We start from the raw sequence: 24,908 nt of genomic DNA, 5'->3' as shown, positions 1-24,908 counted from the left end.
TGAGTAAAAAAGTGCTCACTACAGACCAAAAGGTCTTAGGTTTGATTGCTGGTCAATCTAGGACTTTTATCTGTCACTTATCACTTCTTTTACATCTGGAAATGTTTTCTGATGTGAAAAATGCCAAGTTGCACCATGGTTCGGAATCCGCATTAAACTGTACATACCCCTGTAACTGGATGGGTAAACCAGTTCAAAGGTTGGAGGAAGGCAACTGTACACTACCTCCAACAGGACCATGACTAATAAAGCATAGTGGTATTCAAAATAATCTTTGGACTGACAATAGCTTTACTTACTGAAGTATGAGAAATATGGAAGTGACTCTCAACAAGTCAGAAAAATAGGACATACTGAAAATAGAGGGGAAGAGGTAGGGAGGAAGATTAAGATTTAATCTAATTGGTAATGTGGTCATTAAGAGATGGAGAACACATTCAAATTGCATGATGATCAGGCAGGAAATCAGCCACATTATTTCAAAGGAACCATCCTGGCAATCATCTTAAATGATGTACAGTGACCGAGGAAAGGCTAAATCTGCATGGTGTGACAGTCCTGCAGGATTATGGTATCTAGGCATGTGCTACATTAAAATGTATCCTCTGATTCTCTGCTCGGCTTTATTTTTTTTTCTTTTATCTCTTGCACACTACTTATTCATCATTTGAATATTCTTTCCTTTCTTTACATCATTGTCCATTATTGTATTGTGTATTGTTTTATTTTAATCTGTCATTCTCTAATACTTGACTTGACTCACAGTCCTCTCTACAGTTTAAATTCCTCAAGTTTCAAAATCTTATCTGCTGCTAGGATTTCATCACTGATTTCCACTTTGAACTGGTGTGTTTCTTTTAAGGCGAGTGAGTTTCTTTACCCCCTGGATTGACTTGTTCCTCCAACTGTTTTCTCTTCCTTACTAGATGAGGAAATGTTTGATATCAAAAGCTAGTCAGTATATCAGAATTTGCTTCATTAGTACCTGTTGCCACCTGCTAAATTAACAATTTCCCTATCACAAAAATTAACTTCAGTTATCCTTTATGTTGCTTTGTGCCCTCATTTTTAATATGGTATTGTACTATTGCAAATTAATACTTATCAGGTTTAATTCAGGATTAAGTCTCCATAAAGTAACTAACCTTAACAACATAGCATAATCATCTCTAATGTGATCAGTGTTGTGGACATTATGATTAATCATCATCTGAAGATGTCTCTTGTGTCTGAGATTCAATTGCTTTCTTCACAAGTTTCATATCATTCCACAGTTTTTCATTTTCTGGTTGCAGTTGTAACGCAGCCTCTAGGTCAGCCAATCCCTGTGGGAGCAGCCCAAGGCGACATAAAGCTGCTGCTCTTCGAGCGTGGCAGCAAGCTCGTGCTTCTGCATTCATGGACACATGTGGTGTGAGGAGTTCAAGGGCCTAAAATGATGAAGAGTTAAAAATATACCAAAATGAATTATATTTTGTAAATGGGAGTAAAGTTAAGCTTTTTTTTTACCTTATATTCACAACTGCACTTTCCACTTCAGAAAATATGTACAAGTAACTTACGTTACAAACAAGAAAATCTAATAAAATTACATTAATGCATCTCATAGTATACAGCAATACTAAAAATTCCTGGCATCACAGAATTCAAAGGCAAAGGCTTGTGTCTGTATATGTGTGGATGGATATGTGTGTGTGCGAGTGTATACCCATCCTTTTTTCCCCCTAAGGTAAGTCTTTCTGCTCCCGGGATTGGAATGACTCCTTACCCTCTCCCTTAAAACCCACATCCTTTCGTCTTTCCCTCTCCTTCCCTCTTTCCTGATGAAGCAGCCGTTGGTTGCGAAAGCTAGAATTTTGTGTGTATGTTTGTGTGTCTATCGACCTGCCAGCGCTTTCGTTTAGTAAGTCACATCACCTTTGTTTTTAGATATATTTTTCCCACGTGGAATGTTTCCCTCTCTCTCTCTCTCTCTCTCTCTCTCTCTCTCTCTCTCTCTCTCTCTATATATATATATATATATATATATATATATATATATATATATATATAAAAAACAAAGATGAGGTGACTTACCGAACAAAAGCGCTGGCAGGTCGATAGACACACAAACAAACACAAACATACACACAAAATTCAAGCTTTCGCAACAAACTGTTGCCTCATCAGGAAAGAGGGAAGGAGAGGGGAAGACGAAAGGAAGTGGGTTTTAAGGGAGAGGATAAGGAGTCATTCCAATCCCGGGAGCGGAAAGACTTACCTTAGGGGGAAAAAAGGACAGGTATACACTCGCACACACGCACATATCCATCCACACATACAGACAAAAGCAGACATATTTAAAGACAAAGAGTTTGGGCAGAGATGTCAATCGAGGTAGAAGTGTAGAGGCAAAGAAGTTGTTGAAAGACAGGTGAGGTATGAGTGGCGGCAACTTGAAATTAGCGGAGATTGAGGCCTGGCGGATGACGAGAAGAGAGGATATACTGAAGGGCAAGTTCCCATCTCCGGAGTTCGGATAGGTTGGTGTTGGTGGGAAGTATCCAGATAACCCGGACGGTGTAACACTGTGCCAAGATGTGCTGGCTGTGCACCAAGGCATGTTTAGCCACAGGGTGATCCTCATTACCAACAAACACTGTCTGTTGGTGTAATGATTCAGGGATTCCGGACTGGAGCAGATTCAACCTGAAAACAGCTTTCGCATCCCGCAACTACCCTCCCGACCTGGTACAAAAGCAAATAACCAGAGCCACTTCCTCGTCCCCTCAAACCCAGAATCCCCCACAGAAGAACCACAAAAGTGCCCCACTTGTGACAGGATACTTTCCAGGACTGGACCAGACTCTGAATGTGGCTCTCCAGCAGGGATACGACTTCCTCAAATCCTGCCCTGAAATGAGATCCATCCTTCATGAAATCCTCCCCACTCCGCCAAGAGTGTCTTTCCGCCGTCCACCTAACCTTCGTAACCTGTTAGTTCATCCCTACGAAATCCCCAAACCACCTTCCCTACCCTCTGGCTCCTATCCTTGTAACTGCCCCCAATGCAAAACCTGTCCCATGCACCCTCCCACCACCACCTACTCCAGTCCTGTAACCCGGAAGGTGTACACGATCAGAGGCAGAGCCACGTGTGAAAGCACCCACGTGATTTACCAACTGACCTGCCTACACTGTGATGCATTCTATGTGGGAATGACCAGCAACAAACTGTCCATTCGCATGAATACCTAAAAACAAAGATGATGTGAATTACCAAACGAAAGTGCTGGCACGTCGATAGACACACAAACAGACACATACATACACACAAAATTCAAGCTTTCGCAACAAACTGTTGCCTCATCAGGAAAGAGGGAAGGAGAGGGAAAGACGAAAGGGAGTGGGTTTTAAGAGAGAGGGTAAGGAGTCATTCCAATCCCGGGAGCGGAAAGACTTACCTTAGGGGGAAAAAAGGACGGGTATACACTCGCACACACACACATATCCATCCACACATATGGGGAAACATTCCACGTGGGAAAAATATATCTAAAAAGAAAGATGATGAAACTTACCAAACAAAAGCGCTGGCAGGTCGATAGACACACTAACAAACACAAACATACACACAAAATTCTAGCTTTCGCAACCAATGGTTGCCTCGTCAGGAAAGAGGGAAGGAGAAGGAAAGACAAAAGGATATGGGTTTTAAGGGAGAGGGTAAGGAGTCATTCCAATCCCGGGAGCGGAAAGACTTACCTTAGGGGGAAAAAAGGACAGGTATACACTCGCACACACACACATATCCATCCACACATACACAGACTAATGTCCTATCCAAAGGCCTCACCTTCAGCCCCACTCCCAGATTCAACCAAACAGCCCTCGTCAAAGATTTACTGTCCTACACTCGTACTCTCTGCTGGAAGTATCACTTTGCCACGAAGAAAAATGATCCTAATCCTACTCCTAATGATCAGACTCCTCAAGACACCATTCAAATTGAACCCTGCCTGGAACAGTTCCATCCTCCGTCACAGTGGGACCCACCTCCTCTTCCTCAAAATCACCCTCTCCAAACCTTCCAGGAATTTCTGACTTCCAGCCTTGCATCTCAATCCTTCTTAAAAAACCTTAATCCTACACCCAACATCACCACTGCTGAAGCCCAGGCTATCCGTGATCTGAAGGCTGACCGATCCATCGTCATTCTTCCGGCAGACAAGGGTTCCACGACCGTGGTACTTGATCGTCGGGAGTATGTGGCTGAGGGACTGCGTCAGCTTTCAGACAACACCACATACAAAGTTTGCCAAGGTAACCCCATTCCCGATGTCCAGGCGGAGCTTCAAGGAATCCTCAGAAACTTAGGCCCCCTGCAAAACCTTTCACCTGACTCCATCAACCTCCTGACCCCACCGACACCCCGCACCCCTACCTTCTACCTTCTTCCTAAAATCCACAAACCCAATCATCCCGGCCGCCCCATTGTAGCTGGTTACCAAGCCCCCACAGAGCGTATCTCTGCCTACGTAGATCAACACCTTCAACCCATTACATGCAGTCTCCCATCCTTCATCAAGGACACCAACCACTTCCTTGAACGCCTGGAATCCTTACCCAATCTGTTACCCCCGGAAACTATCCTTGTAACCATTGATGCCACGTCCTTATACACAAATATTCCGCACGTCCAGGGCCTCGCTGCGATGGAGCATTTCCTTTCACGCCGATCACCTGCCACCCTACCTAAAACCTCTTTCCTCATCACCTTAGTCAGCTTCATCCTGACCCACAACTTCTTCACTTTTGAGGGCCAGACATACCAACAATTAAAGGGAACAGCCATGGGCACCAGGATGGCCCCCTCGTACGCCAACCTATTCATGGGTCGCTTAGAGGAAGCCTTCTTGGTTACCCAAGTCTGTCAACCCAAAGTTTGGTACAGATTTATTGATGACATCTTCATGATCTGGACTCACAGTGAAGAAGAACTCCAGAATTTCCTCTCCAACCTCAACTCCTTTGGTTCCATCAGTTTCACCTGGTCCTACTCCAAATCCCATGCCACTTTCCTTGACGTTGACCTCCACCTGTCCAATGGCCAACTTCACACGTCCGTCCACATCAAACCCACCAACAAGCAACAGTACCTCCATTATGACAGCTGCCACCCATTCCACATCAAACGGTCCCTTCCCTACAGCCTAGGTCTTCGTGGCAAACGAATCTGCTCCAGTCCGGAATCCCTGAATCATTACACCAACAACCTGAAAACAGCTTTCGCATCCCGCAACTACCCTCCCGACCTGGTACAAAAGCAAATAACCAGAGCCACTTCCTCGTCCCCTCAAACCCAGAATCCCCCACAGAAGAACCACAAAAGTGCCCCACTTGTGACAGGATACTTTCCAGGACTGGACCAGACTCTGAATGTGGCTCTCCAGCAGGGATACGACTTCCTCAAATCCTGCCCTGAAATGAGATCCATCCTTCATGAAATCCTCCCCACTCCGCCAAGAGTGTCTTTCCGCCGTCCACCTAACCTTCGTAACCTGTTAGTTCATCCCTATGAAATCCCCAAACCACCTTCCCTACCCTCTGGCTCCTATCCTTGTAACCGCCCCCGATGCAAAACCTGTCCCATGCACCCTCCCACCACCACCTACTCCAGTCCTGTAACCCGGAAGGTGTACACGATCAGAGGCAGAGCCACGTGTGAAAGCACCCACGTGATTTACCAACTGACCTGCCTACACTGTGATGCATTCTATGTGGGAATGACCAGCAACAAACTGTCCATTCGCATGAATGGACACAGGCAGACAGTGTTTGTTGGTAATGAGGATCACCCTGTGGCTAAACATGCCTTGGTGCACAGCCAGCACATCTTAGCACAGTGTTACACCGTCCGGGTTATCTGGATACTTCCCACCAACACCAACCTATCCGAACTCCGGAGATGGGAACTTGCCCTTCAGTATATCCTCTCTTCTCGTCATCCGCCAGGCCTCAATCTCCGCTAATTTCAAGTTGCCGCCACTCATACCTCACCTGTCTTTCAACAACTTCTTTGCCTCTACACTTCTGCCGCGACTGACATCTCTGCCCAAACTCTTTGTCTTTAAATATGTCTGCTTGTGTCTGTATGTGTGGATGGATATGTGCGTGTGTGCGAGTGTATACCTGTCCTTTTTTCCCCCTAAGGTAAGTCTTTCCGCTCCCGGGATTGGAATGACTCCTTACCCTCTCCCTAAAACCCACTTCCTTTCGTCTTCCCCTCTCCTTCCCTCTTTCCTGATGAGGCAACAGTTTGTTGCGAAAGCTTGAATTTTGTGTGTATGTTTGTGTTTGTTTGTGTGTCTATCGACCTGCCAGCGCTTTTGTTCGGTAAGTCACCTCATCTTTGTTTTTATATATAATTTTTCCCACGTGGAATGTTTCCTTCCATTATATATATATATATATATATATATATATAGAGAGAGAGAGAGAGAGAGAGAGAGAGAGGAGAGGAGAGAGAGAAAGAGCTGATACCCAAATCTCCAATTAAGTTGTCTTCGAGCTCATTAATATTATTGTGTATAGATGAACGAAATCTAAAACCAAACACAAATGAATGTACATATTAATGTTTTACATTTTATCTATAGTAAACTGGTGAACATTTTTTTTGGATTATAAATCTATTTTGTTTATTTTTTAACATGATGATCTCCACAAATATTAGATTTTTTGTATCTGGTACATGTAAAATAAATTCCTTCTTAAAGATATATTAGAACATATGAGTACAATAAAATTACTTAACAAAAATTATATACTAACTCACTCTCAGCGTGGCTTCAGAAGCCAGAAACCAACAGGGACTCAGAGGCAGTTTATCCACATAACACAAGCTGTGGGGATGACATTATCAAGGGAAGTGCAACACATTGGCCTTTAAACTTTTTTCTTCAGTGGCTAAATTACGAGTTGTAATTCTGAACTGAGAATACTGCTTTGGATTAGATGCTCATGATTTTTCAATATTTTAAAACGCTGCCCATCTGACATAAATTTGTACATATTTTCAAACATTTGAAGAATACTGTCGACATGGTGCTATTTTATTAAACCACATTTTATAGACGTGCCTTGCTACATTACAGTCTGCGGTGCATTATTACTAACTTTAACTACAATATTGTTGACAGAGGCTATTTGCTATACGTTTTGAAAAATCTTGTGTTGCTATTCCCTCACGACAAATGATACAGGCCAATCAGTGGAACAGCTGGACAACCAGAATACTCTCAAATCCTAATAACTATTTGTTTGAATTAAGATTAGTGATACTCTAGCTGACTTTGTATTGTTTTTGCCATCGTGACTTACATTCCTTTCAGGCATTCTTTAATGACTGATACATTCAGTTGTGCCGGTGTTCTCATTCTCTCCTAAGGAATGTTGCAGAGTTAGGTTTCCAGCTTCTGGCACTAATCACAATATACACTCAGTTTTCCCAACTGGTGTTATATTTTTTCTCCCCAGAGTTTTAAACTTTCTAAGTGTACAATATGATGGATTTTACTTTATAATGTGCTGAGGGTCTCACCGAAGCCTTCACTGACCATAATTATCCTCCCAACCTTGTACAAAAACAAATTACCAGTGCCTTATCTTTCCAGTCTCTCACCACCTCCTGGAGTCCCACTATCCGGCCACAGAGGAGCATTCCCCTCATAACTCAGTACCACACAGGACTGGAGCAACTGAATTACATTCTCTGGCAGGGTTTTGATTACCTCTCATCGTGCCCTGAAATGAAAAATATCCTGCCCATTATCCTTCCCACCCCTCCCACAGTGGTATTCTGCTGTCCACCAAATCTACACAAATACTTATCCATCCTTACACAACACCTGCTCCCAATCCCTTACCTCATGGCTCATACTCCTGCAACAGACCTAGATGCAACACCTGTCCCTTACATCCTCCTACCACCACCTACTCCAGTCCGCTGCTCACAGTGCGGTTTCAGCTGCCTGAGACTGCAGTCGTGTGTGTGTGTGTGTGTGTGTGTGTGTGTGTGTGTGTGTGTGTGTGTGTGTGTGTGTGTGTGGGCGCGTGCATGTGTGCACACGCATGTATGTCTATTATTGATGAAGGCTAATAGCCAAAAGCTTTAATTGTGAGAATCTTTTTGTTGTGCCTATCTGCGGCTCAGCATTTATGCTTTATGGTGAGTAGCAACTTTCCTTCTCATAACATTGTTACTTTATAATGTGTGCTATAGTAATTTATAATCATTTTCAAGACAATGTGCACAAGTTGGTGCCTGCAATTGCAGTTTGAGCGATGGTGAACATCTGGAATAGATGTTATCTCACTCATTCTAAGTAGTGGAAACAGGCATAAGTGCATTTTGGTCACTTTATCAATTTCAGTGTATACATGGCCTCAGCAGATAGTGTTCCAAAAATATATTTCTAATTTATGACAGACAGGCTTATTATTGCTATGGTAATATAGCTATTAATATTTGACTGGTAATGATTCAAAAATCAAAGTGCATAGCATCTTATTGAGACCAAATAACATGAGATGTTGTCTTCACATACAATGTGGAAGTAGAATAATAAATAAAAAAAGAGTACATATAGCTGATTAGGTTGCTGCACTTCTTCAGTGCTCTGGGCTTCATATAACCTTCAACCAGCCATGTGGAGACTGTGGTATTAGACTGTATATATAGTTTTCTAAAATAAAACTTATGGATGGTAAAGTGCAAGTAGCAGAAATATTCCTTGACTTAACTAAAGCATTTGACATGGCTGACCATGTCATTTATACACAACACAGCTAGATTAGTCTCCAAATGCTTATGAAATGGAGTCTTTGTCACCTGTAGGGTCTGTCATGGGAGCGAGGGAGTGGGGGGTGGGGGTGGGGGTTGGGGGGGGGGGGGGGAAGTTAGAGAGAGAGAGAGAGAGAGAGAGAGAGAGTTATGATGACATTCCAGAAAAAATAAACACTGTCACTGTCCAGTGAGCAAAAATAGAAATGTACAATATCCAAGTGTCGCTATTGATAGTTAACCTGTAGTCTGTAGTAAAGAGAAAAATTATTGGGCCTGAAGATCCAAAGTAACATCAAATGGGGCATGTACGTGGCACATCTTAGTTCACAGCAAGTAAAGACTGTTATGCCCTAAACATCCTAGAAAGCTACATAAATGAGCAACCAATTATTATTACAAATTATGTACATTTTCTCTCACATCTAAAATAAGGGATTACTTTCTGGAAGAAAGTCTCCTGCAGCACAGAGTACTTTCAGAATACAAAAGAGTCCTATTAGAATGAGTGTAGCAACAGTGGCAGCCGCTGAGCCGAGAGGACATGCAGCAGAAGCACTTATCTGATAAACTATAAATTAATTTAGAGTCTGTTTTTTGTTCAGGTGCTTCTGCAAAGAAGTGAACTGTACATGCATATTTTACTGTGTAGACTAGTGGTTGGAAAATGAACTGTAGTTTTTGTTTTTGCATAAGTCCTTTGAATATCCTTGTGGAGGGTGGCTTCCCACTGTAAATTTTCCCGTCACCTGAAACTCTGTCACACCACTAAGTTCAAATTTTCTGCTAGTAGACAGCACACAGTTTAGATCAGTGCATTCTAGTTTGAATATTTATCTTGTGCAGTAACTTTCCAGCACACAGGATTTCTAATAACAGGTATCTGTAAATACATCAACTTCAGTAGAGACATTTATCTCTGTTTAATAGCTTGTGGTCTCAAAGTACAGTGAGAAATCTGCACAGCAGCTTTTAGTGTTACTTTATTCTTCTTTCGTATATTTTCAAATTCAGTAGTGCCATTTGAGACCTTATATCTATTTTATACACGGTACGATATGGCTACGGATTGTACTTGTTTTGAGTGGATACAAGGAGAGTTGGCTGCTGTCCGTTAACACTGGAAGCTGCATTGGCTGCCGTCAACAAGCTTCTAGCTAATTCTCAAAATTGCGGTGATGGCAGGGCGCTAGTGACGAGTCCTGCGACACCTTTGGTGCCACTGGAGTCCCCTGGTGACCTGGACGTCGCTGCAGCTTCTGATACGCAACATCTGACCAGTCTGTCCTCACTCCAGAGGAGGTGGCAGACAGTGGTGGGTTTGCATGTACTGGACAGAAGGCAAAAGAGGGAGTAGGCCATGCAGCTGGCTCCCTATGTCTTAGCAACAGGTACGAGGTGCTACCCAGTGTTGATGATAGCTCTGAGCCAGCATGGGATTCTTCTATTGGGATTCTTCTCTTGTTGGGCCAGCGGCCAATTTTCCTGTCCAAACTGGACAAGTACAGAGGGTGGGTATGCTAGTCATTGGGAGCTCCAACGTTAGGTGGGTAGTGGAGCCCCTCAGGGACATAGCAGGCAAGGCAGGAAAGAATTCCAGTATCCATTCAATATGTTTGCCGGGAGGTCTCGTCCATGACGTGGAGGATGCCCTGCTGGTGGCTACCGAATGCACTGGGTGCAACCGGCTGCATGTAGTGGTACATGTCAGCACTAATGATGCCTGCCACTTGGGTTCTGAGGCCATCTTTGACTCCTTTCGGCGACCGGCTGATTTGGTGAAGGCAACTAGCAACGCATGCGAGGTCCAGGCTAAGCTGTCTATTTGTAGCATTGTACCCACGGTTGATCGTGGTCCTCTGCTTTGGAGCAGAGTGGAAGGTCTAAACCAGAGGCTCAGACAACTCTGCGATGCTATTGGATGTGAATTTCGCGACCTCCACTATCGGGTGCAGAATTGTAGGGTTCCCCTTAATAGGTCAGGTGTACACTATACACAGGAAGCGGCTACTAGGGTGGCGGATTACATGTGGTGGGCACATGGGGCTTTTTTAGGTTAGAGAACCCCTCACTTGGGAGCAAAGACGATTTGCCAGTTAAATCAACCACAGCAACCTCAGAGAATCTTGGTCCTTGCAGATCAGAGATAGAAAAGATTAATATGATTTTAGTAAACTGCAGGAGCATCCAAGGAAAGGTCCCAAATTAGTATCGCTTACTGAAGTTTATAATACACAGATAGTATTGGGAACAGAAACCTGGCTGAAACCAGATGTCAATGACAACGAAATCCTAAGTTCAAATTGGAATGTTTATTGTAAGTATAGGTTAGTCACCAATGGTGGCGGTGTGTTTATTGCAGTAAAAAATTCGATAAAATCCAGTGAGGTTATCACAGATTCCGAATGTGAATTGATCTAGGTGCAATTAAGTATCAAAGATTGGTCAGAAGTGGTGATCTGATGCTTTTATAGAGTACCTGGCTCAGGACCAGTAGTTGTAGAGTGCTTCAGACAGAACTTGTAAAATATCATTAGTAACTTTCCTGAGCATGTCGTTGTAATAGGGAGTGAATTAAACTTGCCAGGTATAGATTGGGAGTGTTATGCCATCAAAACTGGTACCAGAGGCAGAGAATCATGTGGCATTGTTCTGGATGTCTTGCCTGAAAATTGCCTTGAGTGGACAGTTAGAGAACCAACTCATGAAGGTAATGTCTTAGACCTCCTGGCAACAAACAGGCCTTCCATAGAGGAAGGTATCAGTGATCATAAGGCTGTGAAGCATCTATGACAATGGGTCCTACAAGGAATGTTAAGAAAGGTAGGGAGATATATTTGCTCAACAGGGGAGACAGGATACAAATTTTAGAATATCTCAGCAGCCATCATCAAATATTCAGTGATGAGGATGAAAATGTGGTGGACAAATGGAAAAAAATCTAAGGCATCGTTCAACATGCCCTAGACAAGTATGTTCCGAGTACGGTTTCAAGGGATGGGAAAGATCCACCGTGGTTTAATAGCCATGTTAGAAAAGTGCTACGTAAACAAAGAGCACTTCATCTCAGATTCAAGAGAAGTAAAACCCTAGCTGACAAACAAAAGCTGAGAAGCATTCAATGATTTTGAAAGTAAGACGTTGTCAACCGACCTGAGAAAAAATCCTAAGAGATTTTGGTTGTATGTGAAATCAGTAAGTGGGTCAAAATCATCTGTTCATTCTCTCAGTGACCACACTGGCACCAAAACGGAAGATAACACAGAGAGGGCCAAAACACTGAATTCGGTCTTCTGAAGTTGTTTCACTGTGGAAGATCATAACACTGTATCTCCTTTCAGTCATTTACGAACATCAAAATGGTGGATATTGAGATAACCGATCATGGAATTGAAAGGCAGCTACAATAGCTTAGTAGCGGAAAGGCTTCAGGACCAGATGAGATACCTATAAGTTTCTATAAAGATTATGCAAAAGAACTTGTTCCCCTTTTAGCAGTAATTTATCGTAGATCGCTTGAGCAATGTAAGGTACCTAATGACTGGAAAAAAGTGCAGATCATTTCCATTTTTAAGAAAGGCCGTAAGACAGATCCACACAATTATAGACCTGTATCGTTGACATCAGTCTGTTGTAGAATTATGGACCATGTTTTACGCTCCAGAATTATGATGTTTTTGGAAAATTAACATCTCCTCTATAAAAATCAACATGGATTCCACAAACATCAGTTCCTCCATGAGATCCACAGCGCAGTGGACAACTGCGTTCAGGTTGATGCCATGTTCTTTGATTTCAGTAAGGCATTTGACACCATTCCACATTGTCATTCAGTGAAAAAAATACGAGCTTATGGAGTATCGGAACAGACCTGCGATAGGATTTAAGGCTTTCTTGCAGACAGAACTCAACATGTCGCTCTTAATGGAACTAAATAGACAAATGTAAAGCTAATATCTAGAGTACCACAGGGAAGTGAGACACAACCACTGCTGTTTACAATGTATATAAATGATCTAGTAGAATGCTCTTTAAGGCTATTTGCAGTAGTCTATGCCAAACTAGCTATGCCAGAAGATAGAAAGAATTTGTAGAACAACCTGCAGAGAACTGATGAATGGTGCAGGCTCTGACAGCTGACCCTGAAAGTAAATAAATGTAACATATTGCGCATACATAAGAAAAGGAATCCACTACTGTACTGCTATGCTATTGATGACAAACAGCTGGAGACAGCGTCTGCTGTAAAATATCTAGGCATAACTATCCAGAGATACCTTAAGTGGAACAACTATATAAAAACAGATAGTGGGAAAAGCAGACATCAGGCTCAGATTCATCAGAAGAATCTTAAGGAAATGTGACTCATCCATGAAAGAAGTGGCTTATAAGGCATTTATATGACAGATTCTTGAGTATTGTTCATCTATGTGGGATCCCTATCAGATAGGACTGATAGAGGAGATAGAAAAGATTCAATGAAGAGCCATACGTTTCATCACGGGATCATTTAGCTGGCAAGAGAGTGTTATGGAGATGCTAAACAAACTCCACTGGCGGATGTTACAAGAGAGGCGTTGTGCATCACGGAGAGATTTATTATTGAAATTTCAAGACAGCATCTTTCAGGAGGACTCAGACAACATACTACTTCCCCCACATACATTTCGCGTATTGACCATGAGGAGAAAATTCGACCAATTAGAGCCAGTACAGAGGCTTACCGACAATCATTCTTCCCATGCACTATTCGCTAGTGCAGGGCTTCCCAACGTGTGGTCCGCGGACCCCTTAGGGGTCCGTCGGCTCTTTCTAGGGGTCCGCAGTCACCTTTTACCAAATCGTGTAAAATAATGAGCAAAATTATTGCATAAATATGTGAAAATCAAATTCATCACTATTTTTTTTTTGTGTGTGAAAAACATGTACTTTTACTTCAGGTCGTATTCCCAAGCAGCCTTTGCGGTTCCTGTGAGAACGCATACACAAGTTAGTGCCAGAGAACGCGGTTTCTCTGATCGACTGTTTCGCAACAATACGGGGGTCGTTTGTGCACCGGCTCACGGCGCTAGATGCGCTGAAACGTTTTACCCTGGGACGTATGCGGCCCCAGGCATAATTAAATGTTAAAATTGCTTAGTCAGTGCACTACCTATTTCATAAGTCGAATTTTGACCAGTTTATTACTTCTAACATGGATCGGTGGCTGAAGTCAGAATCACTGAAGAAGGGTGCAGTTACTCCATCACCGCTCCCACCGGAGGTTCCAGTCCTCCCTCGGGCATGTGTGTGTGTGTGTGTGTGTGTGTGTGTGTGTGTGTGTGTGTGCGGAAATTAAACTTAGGTTAACAGTGTGTAAGACTAGGGACCGATGACCTCAGCAGTTACGTCCCATAGACTTTACATACACTACTGGCCATTAGAATTGCTACACCACGAAGATGACGTGCTACAGACACGAAATTTAACCGACAAGAAGAAGATGCTGTGATATGCAAATGATTAGCTTTTCAGAGCATTTACACAAGATTGGTGCCAGTGACGACACCTACAACGTGCTGATATGAGGAAAGTTTCCAACCGATTTCTCATACACAAACAGCAGTTGACCGGCATTGCCTGGTGAAACGTTGTTGTGATGCCTCGTGTAAGGAGGAGAAATGCATACCATCACATTTCCGACTGTCGTACAGGTCGGATTGTAGCCTATCGCGATTGCGGTTTATTGTATCGCGACATTGCTGCTCGCGTTGGTCGAGATCCAAAGACTGTTAGCAGTATATGGAATCGGTGGGTTCAGGAGGGTAATACGGAACGCTGTGCTGGATCCCAACGGCCTCGTATCACTAGCAGTCGAGATGACAGGCATCTTATCCGCATTGTTGTAACGGATTGTGCAGCCACGTCTCGATCCCTGAGTCAACAGATGGGGATGTTTTCAAGACAACAGCCATCTGCACGAACAGTTCGACGACGTTTGCAGCAGCATGGACTATCAGCTCGGAGACCATGGCTGCGGTTACCCTTGACGCTGCATCACAGACAGGAGCGCCTGCGATGGTGTACTCAACGACGAACCTGGGTGCACGAATGGCAAAATGTCATTTTTTTGGATGAATACAGGCTCTGTTTACAGCATCATGATGGTCACATCTGTGTTTGGCGACATCGCGGTGAACGCACATTGGAAGCATGTATTCGTCATCGTCATACTGGCGTATCACCCGCCGTGATGGTATGGGGTGCCATTGGTTACACGTATCGGTCACCTCTTGTTTGCATTGACGGCACTTTGAACACTGGACGTTACATTTCAGATGGGTTACGACCCGTGGCTCTACCCTTCATTCGATCCCTGCGAAACCCTACATTTCAGCAGGATAATGCACGACCGCATGTTGCAGGACCTGTGCGGGCCTTTCTGGATACAGGAAATGTTTGACTGCTGCCCTGACCAGCACATTCTCCAGATCTCTCACCAATTGAAAATGTCTGGTCAATGGTGGCCAAGCAACTGTATCGTGTTGAAGCAGCATGGGCAGCTGTACCTGTACACGCCATCCAAGCAGAGGTGGTTGTTCTGGGTACTGATTTCTCAGTATCTACGCACCCAAATTGCGTGAAAATGTAATCACATGTCAGTTCTAGTATAATATATTTGTCCAATGAATACCCGTTTATCATCTGCATTTCTTCTTGGTGTAGCAATTTTAATGGCCAGTAGTGCACATTTAAACATTTTTCTTCGAATTTCACGAAAAACTACACACACACACACACACACACACACACACACACAAAACACGACTGTTACAAAATGTGCATGCTCCTTACACAACAGTAGCCAAACAGTGGAAGTGAACAGACCACAAGCGGCAGCTTGTCAACAGCGAACAGTTCGGACGTGACGTTGATCGTTCTTGGAGGAAGGCAGCTCCAACGTGTGAAATGTCTATTACCAAGTAATTTTAATCAGGCTATAGTGTGTTGAACAAAGGGAGTAAATCCACTAGTAAGTGTCTGGATACAGTGGGAATTCAAATTGGATCATTAATTTCAATTTGTTTTCACTCATCTCTAAACCAAAGACTATTGATACTTTGAGGGAGGGGGGGAGGATTCAAATGGTTTAAATGGCCCTGAGCACTATGGGACTTAACATCTGAAGTCATCAGTCCCCTAGAACTTAAAACTACGTAAACCTAACTAACCTAAGGACATCACACACATCCATGCCCGAGGCAGGAATCGAACCTGCGACCCTAGCGGTCGCGCGGTTCCGGACTGAAGCGCCTAGAACCGCTCAGCCACTCCGGCCGGGAGGGGGAGTGGGGTGAGTGAGTTCCCAAGGATTTTGCACTGAACTTTGAACTTTAAAGTTACTGTGCTCTTGACTGAGTAGGGGTCCGCCATGGATTTTCGACTGAAGAAGGGGTCCGCCAGCTGAAAAGGTTGGGAAGCCCTGCGCTAGTGGAACAGGGTTGGAGGGCTCAGATAGCGGTACTGAAAGCACGCTCCACCACACCCCATTAGGTGTCTTGTGGAATATGATGTAGATGTACTTGGAAGAGCATTAGAGAGTAAAGCAGGATTTTAAAGAATTAAATTTTGCACCATTACCCTGTATGTATGTTCTGAAAACATCAATGTTCATCAAGAAACAAGAAATTAGCAAGGAACTTCATGTTTCAATATATCTCCAAAAGGAACCTAGCACATGGGGATCAAACTGTGCAATAAACCTCCTAATACTATAAAAACTATTATGTATTAAAAGTGTAAGAGAGACAAGTAAGGACATATATACTGTACCAATCCACCTACTCAGTAAGACAATATTTTGATAAAAGCAGTAAAATATGTTTCAATTCACAATTTAAAAACTAAATGCGAAACTCTACTATGTTACGTAGTTGTATACGTGAACTCCTTTGAACTTATGAAACAGAATGTGCAAATGTAAATAAATATGATATAGCCTTAGGTTTAAGATGTATGATGTCATATTGAGGCAAATTATATCCAGTAAGTGATATCAGAGGACACTAACAACATTGTAATACTTCAACTGGACTGATGACCATAGATGTTAAGTCCCATAGTGCTCAGAGCCATTTGAACTTCAACTGTGATGGCAGAAAACAGCCCAACCATTATGAAGCGACCAACAGCTTCCGCAATGCCTTGTTGGCAACTTGGCCCACGGCTTTGCGGGATCTGCAGCACACTCAAATCGTACCATAAGTTATTAGTAACTGAAATTGGGACTCATCTGACCTGGCCATGATTTTACAGTTGTCTGGAGTCTAACTGACATGGTCACAACCTCATAACAAGTGCTGCAGGTAATGTCATGCTGTTAGCAAAGACACTTGGGTCAGCTGTCTGTTGCCACAGCACATTAGTGCCAAATTTCACCTCACTGTCATAACGGATATGTTTGTCGTACATCCCCATTGATTTCTCTGGTTATTTCATGCAGTGTTGCTTGTCTGTTGGCAATGACAACTCTATGCAGATGCCACAGTTCTGGGTCAATAAGTGAAAGCCACTAACCACTGTGTTGTCTGTGGTTAAAGGTAATGCCTGAAATTTGGTATTCTCAGTACACTCTTGCCACTGTGGATCTTGGAATATTGAATTCTCTAATGATTTTCAAAATAGAATGTCCTGTGTGTCGCTCCAACTACCATTCTGCTTTTAAAGTCTGTTAATTCCCACTGTGTGGCCATAATCACATTGGAAAGCTTTTCACATGTATCACCTGAGTACGAATTACAGCTCTGCCAATGCACAGCCCTTTTGTACCTTGTGTATGCGATACTACCACTATTTGTGTATGTACATATCACTATCCCATGACCTTTTATCACCACAGTGCAAACTAACACTGAGAAGTAACATTCTGACACAATATGTGTAACTAGTGGGAAGTTGGTTCAGAAACAGTAGTATTTTAGTAAACCTGCTGCATGAAAAAGCCTGCTATGAGTAACGTTCAGAAGAGCATGTGTGACAGCCTGCAAGACATCATTTATTTCTGTAACCATAGATACAAGTTACAAACAAGGCAGTCACAAATTGATGTTGATAAGATAGCAAGACTGATTTGGACATGATTCTTGATCTTTTGTATTGCTGAACATAATGTTTTGTGGCGTGAAACACAGCAGATAAGTATCTGCAACTGAGAGCTCTCCTCAGAAATATTACTGGTATCTGCAATTGAGAGCTCTCCTCAGAAATATTATTGACTTGTGCCTCTGGAGAGTATGTATGAAAAATAAATACATGTACAGTTATTGATTATTTGAACTTTCCACTGACTATCAGTGACTATGGACACAAAGTAGCAAAAGTCAAAGAAGTTATTCATAATGTTTATTGCTACAATCATAGATACACAATGTGATTAGCAAAGAAAGAATTGTGACCACGACTGCAGAAGATGCCAATAGCATCTTGAAATGAAGGTTAAATATCAGTAAAAGGAACAGTATGCTCAGACATTTGACAGTTATGGAGACTTCTGTTTCAAATGCAAGATCGTGAAACTAGTTTCGATTATGTAAGTGATAATTTCTGTGCTATTCCAGTTTTAATGGATGTTGTGATGAACTTACACTCCACTGGTGTTCCATATTGTTTATGGTGAGTTTACTGATGTACTTTTGTTTGGGTGTTAGACCAGGTTTATTTCAGGTTCAGAGTCTGAGTGCATACTGTTTTTTCAAGAGATGTTAGTAACAGAAATTTTTAGCAGTAAAAAATGAATCTGATTTGTAATATCTTTAATGAGTGAGGTTTTCTTTAACATAAAAAATCTGTTATGGTACAGTAACAGTTGGCATTTCCAAAGATTATTGAGGAGAGATGCATTCTTGTTCTGGTTTGTTGGTTTGCGCTCATATTACTGAAAAATGCGAAAAAATTAGTGGTCCTCTGAATCATGGCACGCTGACAGTCAGTACTGTAGTTAATAGTTTTATTTGTTATAGGAAAAAGATAGGAAGACCAAAAAACATCTGAGCATTGGCCTTAATCCATTTACTCTTTCCCCTCTCCCTCTCTGTCATGAATTATAAATTAATAAGGATCACAACAGTATGAAAAACAGAACTCATTATCAGCTCCACTACCATTACCATGAACTTCTAGCAACAACAGCGACATCAACATAAATGAAAAGATCACTTACTTCTGAGCAATCCTCAATAGCTTTGTGCACGTTGCCAACAGCCAGGTGTGCAGCAGCACGGTTTGAATACAATGCAGCCATTTTGAATCCAAGATTAATGGCATGACTGTAAGCACTGATTGCTCCCAGGTAATTACCCATTTGGAAAAATGAGCTATAAAATATAAAACAACACAAATCTTTAGATTACTAGTGCAGAGTAATACCTAACCAATAGAAAACACACAGAATATTTTGAAATATTACAGGCATGAATAACATCTCTCCACATATATGCAAACATAATTTATTACAAGATGATGTTTCTGAAGCTCTGTATTGCAGACTTGGGATCAATCAAAGATATTATTAAATGGCACTACTTAAAGTAGGAATTCTTTATGTTCCATTTTCTGTATACTTACACCTTGGCTCATTCCACACTCTAGCATAACAAATGCTCAAATAGATCAACACATCATGAAAGTAAAAATGTCAGTTAAATGAAATGCATTATGAACATCAGTTATTTCAATAAATACCTAAAAGTATTAGTATCTAAATTATGAGCCTCTTTTCATGTATTGTCCGCAGCTCGTGGTCTTGCAATAGCATTCTCGCTTCCCACGCAAGGGGCCCCGGGTTCGATTCCTGGTGGGGTCAGGGCTTTTCCCTGCCTCGAGATGACTGGGTGTTGTTGTGTCGTCATCATCATCATTAATTCCCATTACGGTCAGAGGAAGAGAATGGCGAACCGCCTCCACTAGAAACTTGCCTAGTTGGCGGTGCGGGTCTCCTACATCGTTCCCTATGCTCCTCAGAGTATGGGACCTCTTCATCATCATCATATTATTCTGGGCATACTAACTGTTTCTGTAACAGTTCCTGGCTGGAATTTATAATGTAGTCTGCTGTCACCAGTTTCACTAAACTGCCATTGACCCTATGTTATAAATGTGATATAACTGCACAAGAATAGTGGAAGTGTTTATAGAATATGTAGATGCAGCTATATTAGGAGTGCATAGAACAACAACTGATTTAACATAACATGAATACAACCTGGCCTGCAGCATTTCATGAGGTTTCAGTGTTACTAATAACTGTATCAATGTTACCAGAATGAATTTTAACTCTGCAGTAGTATGTGCACTGACCTGAGACTTCCTGGCAGATTCAAACTGTGTGCAAGTTCAGGACTGGAATCTGGAACCATTGTCTTTTGCAGGCAAGTTGACACACTACATCCCAGAAATTGTGACAAGAAATTTGAGAAACAGATTATTGTGACATTAGGAGCAGGTGCAGCGAGTGCTTGACAGCTGAGGAGGTGGGTCAATAGAGCCAGGCAGGGCTCAGTAGCCACACAAGCTTCGTGGTGTCATTAATAGATTGTGGCACCCTTTGCAGATGGTCTGAGTATGAGAATTTTAGACTGCAGGTCAGGTGTGCACCAGCTTCTACTGCATGGTCGCTATAACCCTGTTGCTGGCATGAGCATAGAAGAAGGGCTGCCATAGCCGAATTGCCTGGTCAGAACAAATATAAAAATCAGACTAAATCTAATAAAAATGAAACATAACTAGTGACAGAAAATCTGTAACATACTTATGAAGACAAAATTAGGACGAGTGCATGGGTGAAAATGCACCCTTGATATGAAGTGTAGTTTTTAAGCTATTTCATACTAAATATTTTATGTATATAAGGAACCTCAAATACAGAGTGAGTCAAAAAGAACTTAACAACTTTGGAATGATATAAAAATTTATTGGGGAAACTTACAGAATTGGTAGACGTGACATTTTTTAGCAAACAGCCTCAAGTTGGATTCGTGTAGTGCATTCTACCACCTGAAGTGCCAGTGTAGTGCACAGTTAAATTGGCTACTTTCACTGGTGAGGAGCATGCTCACTGTGTGTTTTGGTTTCATGAAACGAATTTCTTTCTCTGGGGTTTCATTATTTAAGAATGTGTGTATGTTTCTCCCCTTCCAAGTTAGGCCCAATTTACTGCAACGAGTGTGGGAACAAATTGATTAGTGATGGGATGTTTGCCATATCACAAACGGTAGTCATACTGAACCACAATGACATTTGATACTTTTATGTGGAACTTGAGGTTGTTTCCAAAAAAATGACACTCATACAGATTCTGTAACTTATCTCAATAAATTTCTAAATCATTCAAAAGCTGTAAAGCCTTTTTCGACTCACCCTCGTCTTGATAATGGCTTAACCCTACAATACCAAGGCATTTTCCATAATGTGTATACCAAGGGAGTGGGGAGATGCATGTTACTTTGTGCCTACTACAAAAAAATTAAATAAAATGATTGTTATTTGTTATTAATGGGACCCTGTGATGTAGACAGAGAGGAACGTGGGACTGTAGCTGGGAATAATAAAACACTTGAAGATCAGGGCCGAGTGTTAATACAGTGCATCCTGACAGTTTCCATCTGCGTCCAACATTCCTCCACCCCACACCGACATCTATATTTGGCAGTGATGGCTACATTTGGTGTCAGAATAGCAGGTGTCGTCTGTACAGTACAACGTTCGTGCCCACCACCTGCATTATAGTCAAAAAATGTGGTGAGTGTTGACCAATTTTTCTTTTTGAGTGTTGGATATTTTCTTTCTTTGCGTTGTCAGAGTAAGCGTTAGTGTGTTTGGGGCAGTAAGATTTTTTTTCTTTCGTGGCACTTAATTACTTTTGTATGGGGTTGAGTATGATGTTTATTTATCTCCTCCTAAAACACAAGATGAGATACTGAGCTGTAGGAAGTCAGTTTATTTTTGTAGTTAAATGTTTTGTTTCTGTATGATTTTATAGGTTGAAATTGGGACTAACTGGGAACGAAAGCAACACAATCGCAGAGTCAGGGACGCAAGGTGTGTCGGAACCCGAAGCGGTACAGATTTTGTTGGGAAGGGTAGCACAATTGACAGCGGACAACACACAGTTGAGAAGTGAATTAAAATCTAGGAGTGAGTGGGAAACCATCTGATAAGTTGTTGTCACCCAGGATACCGCAGCAGGAGACTGATCCAGCTGCTGCGAGTTTGATTATTCTGTTTTCTGGCAAGGCATCTGAGGATGTGCGTTCGTTTGTGGAGGACATGGAAACTTCAGCTGTGATGAATGGTTGGTCTGATGAACAGTTGTTACATGTAGCCAAGATTAGATTAACAGGTGTTCTCAGGCCTTAAGGAAGCCAGGACAGTTGAAGCAGTTGAAGGAGGGGCTTTTACAGAGGTACAGAAACAGCATAGCACTTGGTACTTTAGAGAGAGGTTGAGTAAAATGACAAAGAGACAGGGGGAAAAGGTACAGAAATTTGTGGGCAGAATAAGAGAAATTAACGAGTATACTTACGAGTTGGGTCAGAGTGATGAAGTGAATGGTGTCCTGTTGCAGGAGGCCAAGCAAAGGGCACTTGATGTATTTTTGAGGGGGTTACCAGTGCATATGGCGCGGAAAGTGCGTGAAGAGGCTCCGAAAGATTTGTATTCGGCCATTCAGCTGGAAATCCAATGTGAGGAAATAGACGTGGCAATGGGGGTACGTGATAGACAAACAGTGTTTACAGCAGGTATAAAATGTTATGAGTGTGGTTAGTAGAGTGGAGTTAATAGAGGTGGACAATTGCTAAATGGCAGAGGGGGCTCAAGACCCACCTAAGGAAGCCCCGTTTAATTTCAATGTTACAAATAAGTATGCAGAGGTGGAATTTTCAGTGGTAGGATCCATAGGAACTAAAAAGCTTAACATTTTGTTGGACACAGGGCACAAATGGCAGTGCCTACTAAGAGTTTAATGGAATGAAGGAAGTTAGAACCACCACATTATAGGTTGCATGGGGGATAAGGAGGTTACGCCTTTGGGGTCAGTGACAGTTGACTTACGCATAGGGAATATCTGATTTGATGCACGCATGGAGGTAGTACCATGAGTAAGCGAGGACTACAACATGATCCTAGGAGTAGATTTCTTCGATCAACATCATGCCAAAATTGACCTTGGACAATGAACTGTGAACTTGGTGGAATGTTATTTCAGCTAGGGGAAACTGTTGTTGATGCAGAGCTGTTGCGAGGGGCATTCAATGTAATGAACAAACCAATTGGGCAGTGTAAATTAGCATTAAGGCTTAATTCGTGTGAGTGTGTGTCTAGTGGCACCGGGAAGTCACTTTGGGTAAGTGTAGAGTCAGATCTACCTGTGGGTATGGTATGTGTTATTGTACCATTGGAGGATAAAAGTTTTGGATCCATTAGGTTGTTTAGTGAAATGTATTATTGTACATGTACAAGAGGGAAACAATGGGTGAGTAGTCCCTGTGAACGTGGATAATTTTAGTGCTATAGATGAGAATTTGGGAAAAGGAGTTTTAGTAGTGAATTTGGATGAACCAGATGACAAAGACTGGTGTTTGAGAGGTAGGCGTAACGATCAACAACTAACTGCCGACAGAACTGCATTGTGTAACGAAGTTAAGCAGTTGAAAGGAGGAGAAAAAGAGCATATGGAAGAACTGTTATGGGAATTTAAGGATTTGTTTTTTCTGCAAGGGCTGTTACCAGCAATTCCATTAGTTCAACATAGGATACCAACAGGGAACGAAGCACCTGTTTACCATAAACCATAGAGAATACCGAGGTAATTGCAGCCGATTGTGGAGGATTTCAATGATCAGCAGCTTGCTGATGGTATTATAGAGCATAGTAATAGTTGCTGGGGATCGATCAGTGTCATTGTGCCTAAAAAATCTATGGATGGAACTAAGAAATACAGGTTCTGTTGTGACTACCGATACCTCAATAATAAGACAGTAATGGACGCATACCACATTCCAAACATACTGGAGACTTTGGATCACTTAGGATAGTGCCAGTACTTTTCTATGATGGATTTGACAAGTGGTTATCATGAGTTAGAGGTGGCTGCAAAGGATCATCCAAAAACTGCTTTCTCTAATCCTGGAGACCATTACCAGTACATCAGAATGCCATTTCGTTTGAAAAACACTCCAGCAATGTTTCAGAGGTTGCTAGACAGTAAGTTGAAGGGTTTGAAACCATGGCAGTGGCTAGTCTATTTGGATGACATTATAGTGTTCTCAAGTCGTATGGAACAGCATAGACAATGGTTAAGGGAAGTCTTTATGGGGTTAAGAGCAGCTCGTTTGATGTTGAGCCTGGAGAAGTGTCATTTTGCATTGGAAGAAGTGAAATATTTAGGTCATATCATCAGTAAGGACGGAGTGCGAACAGATCCGAGGTTGGTACAGGCTGTAAGGGATCTTCAGGAGCTGAAAACAGTTAAGGAAGTGCAATCACTTGTCGGAATTTGCAATTTTTATCGAAAGTTCATGAAGGGTTTTGCAGACTTAGCACAGCCATTGATGCAATAGTTACGGAAGGGTGTGAAATTTTGAGTGGACAGAAGAGTGTCAGAAAGCGTTTGACAAACTGAAAGAAGTGTTCATATCAAGTCCGTTTCTTGTGTTTCCAGATTTTGAAAAGGAATTTATCCTAGCGTGTGATGCATCAAATCAAGAATTAGGGTGTGTTCTTAGTCAGGAAACTGATGGGAAAGAATATCCTGTAGCCTATGTGTCTAGGCAGTTGAATGCAGCAGAGAGGAATTACTCAACAACAGAGTGGAAGATGCTTAGCGTAATCTATGGAATCACATATTTTAAATGTTATTTATATGGGAGAAGAGTTTGGGTAGTGACAGATCATGCTGCATTGAAGTCGTTGTTAGGATTGAAGGCTCTGTCCACTAGACTCCTTAGGCAGGCTGTGAGGCTTAGTGAATTCAACTACGAGGTGGTGCACAAGCCTGGAAAGAAGCATGGTAATGTGGATGCACTGAGTAGAAAGGAGGCTAAAGTAG

The 24,908-nt window shown here is 42.2% G+C and overlaps 1 protein-coding gene across 1 annotated transcript in view; it reads right to left on the bottom strand.

The window, feature by feature from the left end:
* Positions 1–1,199: 1,199 nt before the first annotated feature.
* LOC126474626 (dynein axonemal assembly factor 4-like) overlaps positions 1,200–24,908 on the bottom strand; it is a 130,214-nt gene continuing 106,505 nt past the window's right edge. The window contains exons 6-7 of the mRNA XM_050102105.1: positions 19,023–19,176; positions 1,200–1,430 (exon numbers count right to left, since the gene is read on the bottom strand). Of these exons, the coding sequence (XP_049958062.1) occupies positions 1,200–1,430; positions 19,023–19,176 (385 nt within the window). The remainder of the gene's footprint in view (positions 1,431–19,022; positions 19,177–24,908) is intronic.

The sequence above is a fragment of the Schistocerca serialis genome, chromosome 4 (assembly GCF_023864345.2).
Source record: "Schistocerca serialis cubense isolate TAMUIC-IGC-003099 chromosome 4, iqSchSeri2.2, whole genome shotgun sequence".
NCBI classification, from domain to species: Eukaryota; Metazoa; Arthropoda; class Insecta; order Orthoptera; family Acrididae; genus Schistocerca; species Schistocerca serialis.
Note: the sequence above shows the minus strand (reverse complement) of the source record. Positions and strands in the feature narration are given on the sequence as shown.